General features: G+C 38.6%; 1 protein-coding gene across 1 annotated transcript; it reads right to left on the reverse strand.

Moving 5' to 3' along the window:
• Window positions 1-4,550: 4,550 nt before the first annotated feature.
• Window positions 4,551-7,000, reverse strand: DDIT4 (DNA damage inducible transcript 4). Its single transcript, XM_072424081.1, has 3 exons — window positions 6,833-7,000; window positions 6,245-6,464; window positions 4,551-6,032 (listed from the first exon to the last, which is right to left on the reverse strand). Exons 2-3 carry the CDS (start codon window positions 6,420-6,422, stop codon window positions 5,548-5,550), a joined length of 663 nt encoding a protein of 220 aa, XP_072280182.1. The 5' UTR covers window positions 6,423-6,464; window positions 6,833-7,000; the 3' UTR covers window positions 4,551-5,547.
• Between the last annotated feature and the right edge of the window lie 872 nt (window positions 7,001-7,872).

A 7,872-nucleotide genomic window follows, 5' to 3' on the forward strand; every position in this document is an offset into this window, starting at 1 on the left:
GGATCAATATTTATATATGTTCCCAGAGAAGATATTAAAAATTAACATTGCATAGCAGGAAGAAACATTTTCCAACACAAGGCTGACTTTCTACTTAGTAAACCCACAGAATTATTTTATTGCCTCCTGTGGCTGCCTACACATAGCTGCACAACAAAGTGACATAAATGTCATCTTAATCTCTCTACAAGTATGGAAACTTCTATACATAAATGTAAAGATCAACCATAGCTTTGTTACATAATGTATATATATTCTAGTTTTATGATATACTGATCCGATCACTGATACCTCTGCAGAACAATATAGGTTCAAAGAGACTCTTGAGAGCTAACCTATAACAAAAATCTGCAAGTAGATTGTAAACTTTTCCTAGGCTTAGTAGGATATTGTGCTGCATAGTTTTATTATTATGTCAGTTCTATAAGACTAACAATTCAGGGAAACATCATAAAGACATTCTGTTCACAAAAACATTTTGTATGTCACTCAAGTACATTCTAATTGCAGAGTTTCTGTATGCTAATTGGAGGGTGACGCATAATATTAAGATGATCGGTGCCCTAATGTATAGTAATTGTTCTGAAGAACCAGCTAGGAGTTGCTTTTTGTACTGATATTAACCTTGGAGGACAGTGAGATTTGGAATAACAAAGCTGGTTAAGCAAATATTAACTGGTACATATAGACTTCATAGAAGACTTGCATGTACAGGTGTCAAGTTCTGGTTTTAGGCTGATTGGTTTTGTAAGTACCAGATTATAGGATCTGGTTTACATTCATTTGCATATGTTCAGTTTTCTAGAAATGTAAAGTTTACAAATTTTTGCTGACTTTATAGTTTTTATGCTTACATGGCAACTCCAGCCCATAGGCATGAACATAATATGTTTGCCAGTATTACAGTCCTTCTCATAAATCACAATGGCGGCACTTCATCAGTTGGGCAGGCCCCAAACACTAGAACAACTTATTAAGTTATTAAAACAGAAATAAGGTTCCATTTTTAGGAATACGTGATCAGCCTGGCCATAGAGGTACAGGCAACCTACACAAATCCCTTCGGCCGCTCTGGCCATCTGCCTAAAAAATCAGCTTTAAGAGGGAACATTTCAACTGTTCAGCTGGTAAATGCTTCTGGAAGTCTACACTGCATAGCTAGGATTCCAGGATTGTTTTCAGGGAAAAAAACGCTTGCATTTGCAAAAGCCTGTATAGGCATTTATAGGCGTTTGTTCTGGCTTTTTAACCACCTGAAAAGCTGTGTTTTTTTTCCCCCACACAGCAAGCTTTAAAAACGCCTTTAAATTCTGCAGCCACAGCTCATAAACGCCTGCACAAACTTTTATGAGCTATGAGCAGTTGAATGAAAGTCTGTGGAGGTCTGAACATGCCCTAAAGCACTTGTTCCAGGCCATGGACCCAAATGGGATACTATACACTAAAAAGTTTATATTGACATGGTATGGCAGCCCACGTAAAACATGGGGGACTCACCTTCTCTAAAGATCACCTTCTCACATCTCTGCTTTATTATCTGCTGTTTGATATTTGGAATTATGTACCTTCAGCTCTAAATTGTTGGGAAATTAGAATTTTTGACCATCCACATTTAGAAGCAGAATGCATTGTTGATGGTCACAGAATTCCAAAATGAACTTCAATTATTATAAATTATTATTTATTTAATAAATAACTAATAAGATTATTACTAACAGTGTTTTTTAATGTATTTTTTTTTCCAAACACACTAAAACTAACACTAAATCTGACATTTACTCTCTGCATAAAACCTTTCAAGTGCATGACAGTAATTGTCATAAATTTAAGCAGGAGTCCCTGTTTGAGGCAAAACTTACAATTATTGCTCCATTTAAGATTGGAAAAGGGGTAAAATGCATCTAGTGCTACCTATGGTTCATGATTCTTAAAGTGGACCTTTTAGTACATTTCTGCATGAATAAAGAATTGCTATGTCACGATATATAGCAAAGTTGTATTTTTTTTTCAGAAAAGCTTTCCTTTTTTTAAAATTAAAATAATCCCAATGACTTTGCCCTGGATGAGATGACACCGTCTGCTGAAGGCAGGAAAAGCAAAAAGCAGGAAAAGGCTGCAACATCCAAACACTCAATCTGTGTCAGACAATTGTGAACTAGTAGGAATTACACAGGTAGCAGGATTTTCATTGTTGTGTCATCGCGGTCTGCATCTCAGGCCAAGAATAAATGCTAACCGTGTTTGATTGCTGAATTATTATGATGCCATTCTTCTGGAGAGCCTTCTTATTACAATACCAGGTATGCACATAACATCTGATATACAATGTATTTTGACAAGAATGTACAGCAGGGGTAGGCAAACTCTGGCCTTTAAGCCAGATACGGCCCAGCCAGTAGTTCGTTCTGGCCTAACGCCCCCCTGGTTGATCCGGCCTAGTCCCGGCCGGCAACCCGCGGCTCTTGAGCCTCCTTGTTATGCCTCCCTTCCCTGTTTACCACGGCTGGCGTTAACACTTCCGCCACTGGGGTAAGAGGACATTCCCTCCCCTCCGTATGCATTGCGGAGATAAGAGATTTCCCGTGGGGGAGGAGCCATCAGCGTGGGACTCGGGAGAAAGTCCGGCCTAGTGTGCCTTGTTGACCTCCTAAAATGGCCTAGTAGCCAAAAAGGTTTGCTGACCCCTTATGTACTGGCTGACACATGGGATTTTAGATGCCTTACAGTTACTCTTGAAATCATGACTTATTATTATTTATAATAAACAGGATTTATATAGTGCCAACATATTACGCAGCACTGTACAATAAACAGAAGAGGCGTGCACCAAATTATGTCAGAAACTCTGATCAGCAAAAAAGTTTCAGGTCAGTGTTAAAGACAAGGGATATGTATGACAGCCAACTAACTAGCATTTTGAGAGAGAAGGGTCAGCAACAATCTGAATTTTCCAATAGTTTCGGTTACCTTTAACAGAGGAGTAGATGCAAAATGTACTGGTTACAATGTAGCGAACACTAACATCCTGCCACCATTGGCTACGATAGATACATTTTTTATGACTGTTTCCTTTATCCCATAAGTCTTATTTGGTACATAAACCCTTTATACTCGGGTGTGAACCTTACCAGATACAGACAACAGTTAGCCAAATCTCCCTTCCCCCTCCTTATTATCCTATACAATACCACATTATCCCAAATTTTTATCTACCCAGACTATAAAGTTTTTATCAAAGTTATGCGTTAACTTTTATATGCACAAACTGTACCTATTGCTTTCATATGTTATTTATGCTGTAATTATCCATTTTATATTCAAAACCCCATAAACAATGTTTTAAAAAAATGTAGGTAACAATGCAGCTTCTGCAAAGGCTGGTAAGGCTGTTTTATGTTTGACCCACAAGAAAAACATATTTCTGACCAGCTTCCAAAATTGCCAGTTGCCTGGTTGATGTTTTAACCCTCTGGCATCAAGTTTGGCTACCAGATGGGGAATGGTTATCTATAACAGGAAAGACAGCAGACAGTGACTCAAACTGATGAAGCAAGACAGTTAAGTAACGTGTATTTGAAGAAGTAAATGTCATTCACGTTTCTCCCTGGAAAGGTTTCCTGTACTCCAAAACAGCAGTTCCAATTGCAGACCTCCGAAAATGGAAGATGCAAGTTGCCTGGCCATTTAAAAAGGTAGTATCCAATAGCAATGTAGATTTCAGGAGCTGGGAGACAATGTACAGCCAAGACCTCACCTAGTGTACAGCAGGTAGATCAGTCTCAAATTCCAGGTAAGTGTTGATATTTAGACATCACAAACATCTGTAGCTTTAGTAATGTCCAGACCCCAAATACCCCTTTATTGATACAGGCAAGAGGAAGGGTTAGATTGGCATCATGGTTTTGATAATAAGTGGGCAACCACCTACAAGGACGACCACAAAAGGTTCCAACCACCCCATGCTTTACTATATAAAAGTCTGTGTTGCAGATTTATAGTATCTTTACTACTGTCTGGTACAAGTTGCCGCTTGGCATAGAAGTAGAACCTGGGGAATGCAGGACCAATAGCAGTTGAAGCTTCTCTGATAAATAAAAAGCCCAATTATACTAGTGAACTAAAAAGGTTTGATACCTGGCTGCATGATACAGCTTTTTTGTATAGCATTTATGTTTAAACCTGCACTACTTCCCCCAACTCCTAGATTGTAAGCTCTTATAGGCAAGGTCCTCTCCTTTTCCTGTGTCATGGTTTGTATCTGTCCAGTCATTTGCAATCCGTATTTAATATACAGCGCTGAGCAATATGTTGGTGCTTTATGAATACAGTTTAATAAGCCACCTAAGAGGACAACCAATTTTATTCCATCCATCATTTTTCAGGACCTGAACCAAGACCATGTGACTCCTAATTGATAACATGTAATAAGTTATGGAAGATGAATTGACCAGTTCTTATCTGTTCGTCATTCCATGACCACCTAGAGAACAGAACCGTATTTGACCCAACAGGAAAGTAATACAAAATATTAAAAGACACAACCACAGATATAATATTTCCTGGTTTATTAGAAAAGTAAAAAAGGCACATTTCATAGGCTTATACTTGAACATCAAGTGAATTATAACGATGTAAACCATATCAAAGCAGCATGTCAGAATACAGAGACATTTGAATGAATTCTATAGTGCTTTCCACAATTTTCAGAAATAGAGCTACTTAAAAGCACATATTTTAGCTGCCATTAAATCAGTAGTGAAAAAAAAAAATTGAAAGTGGTCCCCGATAGCAAATTTTCCCCTTTTTTTCTGGTTTTGACAAAACACCCTCTATAAGAGGTATCAAACCAATTTTTAGTGCAGACCAGCTGCCAAAGCATACAGAAACAAAAATACTCCCCAGTGCACTTAATATAAAAAGCTTCAATACTTTGTGTGCATTCCACTGCAGATTTATATTCACAATCATACTACTTGTACTAAAGCCCATCTATCACTTTCCCATGTGGATTAGAGCCTTATACCAGTGTAAGAAGCACAGCAAATGTTGCAGTGGGTAAGTTAACCCATATGTTACCAGACAATTGGCAGGAGTATGGCAACAGAGGGGTTAGCAAAATAACAAAAAAGAAATACTTCGGCTACTTCAAATCTTAAAGACCATAATTGCATCCTCTAAAACATTAGTGCATATTTTATATGCTACATCACACAAAGGGTACATGTTCCAGGCTAACCATTTCACCAAACCTGAAATTCTGCAGGTACAGACAAGGAGCAGGATTATTTCAGTAGTTCATATTGCTCTTTGTTGGAACTATTGACTTTTTTATGCCCTCCAGGATGTATTTTTATCATACCAGCTTTGTTCTTTTATATAATTATGACCTGGGTTTAGGTAAATGGCAATTAGGAAAGTACATAAAAAAATCCTGCACACTTGTCTGTCACCACAAAAGTTCATTCTATAACACCCCCTTTACCTTTCACGTGAATGCAGTACCCCATACAACAAGGCATATTTTAAGTCATTGCAAATAGAAAACATTCAACATTCTTCAATGATAAATTCTTCAGAACTATACAGTTTTTTCTTCAGGACTTTAAATGCAGAGCTAAGTTTCAAAGACTGGCCAGACCCGGGGACTGGTTTAGTGCTAAAGAGTCCTTGAATTCTTGGCCACAACCTAGAGTCCAATTTAAAGACAACAGTTAACTGAAAAGTAGGAACTACACATGGGTCAACTTCTAGCTGTGCCACGGTGTGGCAGCCCTTGCCATTCTCCACACACAGGTCGATGAGTGCACCCCTCAGTCCACAAGGCTCATTGTATGCCAAATGCATCATTTCTTGGCCCAAGTGGCAAAGGAGGTCATCAGGGAGGAGCAGTTTGGAGCATCTCAGGGAGTTAATGTTGGCTTTGTTCAGGCTTCTTTTTATCATCTTCAGAAGACTTGGACATAACTGCTCTCCTTCAGGATCACTTAGAAGATCTGAATCTGGTATGGAAATGTTGTCAAACTCATCGAAATCTAAAAGACAAAAAGTGAAAGTCCCATTAATACAAGTTAAAGGCTTCATATAGCCAGAACAATAGCCAACTCACATCTAACCATGACAAAGATAATAAAGTTTTGTTTTATCTGCATTAGCAGTCTAAAGGCTAAAGTCAATAAAGTGTGCAATCATTAACAAAAACATTTATAAGAAAAAAAAAAATATATATATATATATAAAATCTTACCACATTCAGAGAATGAGTTGCTACTGGTGAGAGATTCACAGTCAGAGTTGGGCAGACTGGAACACCTTTCGGACAAGTCCGTACATTTCCCATCCCACAGGTCTTTGGGTTCCTCTTCAATGATTGGAGGGGGCAGAGAGAATGGCACAGTGTAGAACATACCACCCCTGGCAGGCATGATTGGTGTTCTGGAGAGCTTGTGCAAAATAACTAAAAATCACTGCAAGAAAAAAAAAAAAAAGGGGGATGGTCAGCCACTGCAACTAGTCAACAACAATCATAGATCTGATCATCTAGAGCTATGAACTAACTAAAACATCACACATTGTTTATTTTATGGATTACCCTGAACACCTATGCAATCAGATCCTTTAATTCTATATATGCATTGTTTACATTGAAGCTAATGAAATCATATATTAATAAAAAAATAAAATCATATTAAATAAAATCATACAAATCCTCTACAAAGAACACAAAGAACTCTATATCCTTGTTATCCCTCCCTATATACATTGCCTACAATAAAAGCCTAAACAACAAATAAACAAACAATAATAAAAAAAAATACTAAAATGATATACTTACAGTGCTATAAAGTAGAAGTTTAAAAAACACAGACAGGACAACGGGTAAAAGTTGAGTTCCAGGAAACGTTCTTGGATAAAGTGCTAAAACCGTACGCCTGCAGCTGTGACTTGCCACTGCCAAGCGTACTTGTGCGAGTTACCATTCCTGGCACTGGCACCTTCCATCGCCAGCAGCCCGCTTATATACACACACAGTACCAGCCCCGCCCACCATACGGGGGCTCGACCTGACAATGTGACTAAGGTGAACGCCCACTTATTTTGTGAGCCTATGACAAATCAGCGCACGTCCACAACGTTCTTTCCTGCCCGGTTACAGTGCCCGTAGGCTCCTCCTCCTCCCAGCTGGGACTGGAGACAGTGCGAGTTAAAGGACGAGGGAGGAGGGCTCTGCAAACAAAGACATTTTAGTGGTTCATTTCTATGCTCATTTTATCCCTTCTGCATCGCTTTGTACTTTTATTTTCCAAGACAGAGCCACCCCCTCCTTCTCCTAGGGCCAGGCTGATCAACATGTTTTTGTTCCACAGATCTGATCGCTTGGGTTGATGCAATGGCTGAATCAGATTGCATTGTGTGATAAAGGATCAGCAGATTGGAGGTTGTTGTTGTTGCAGATGAAGATTGGGAAGAAGTGTACTTGCACTTTGGTTTGCTTGACTTGGCAGCAAATCCTAAATTTGCATCATCAGTCCTCAAGGTGCTGGATTGTTGACAAAAAAAGCAAAAGCCACTCAAGTTAACTCTTCTTTTCTGCAAAACAAACCTCCCAATGTATGCAAAAGTGTTCTTATAACTTGGGAGTAAACAGAAAGCTGCCTTGTCCCTGATAAAGTATGGCTGAGCGGCACACAAGGGAAGATCTGCTGACAATTTAGCACATTAGCTGTTCTGATTGGAAATTGTAAAATCAAAAGCTGCATGTAGAAGATTGTGCATGGGGTACAATCTGATCAAAGTTATTATTATTAATAAACAGGATTTATATAGCGCCAACATATTACGCAGTGCTGTACATAAAATAGGGATTGCAAATGA

Source organism: Pyxicephalus adspersus, chromosome 10 (genome assembly GCF_032062135.1).
Source record: "Pyxicephalus adspersus chromosome 10, UCB_Pads_2.0, whole genome shotgun sequence".
NCBI lineage: Eukaryota > Metazoa > Chordata > Amphibia > Anura > Pyxicephalidae > Pyxicephalus > Pyxicephalus adspersus.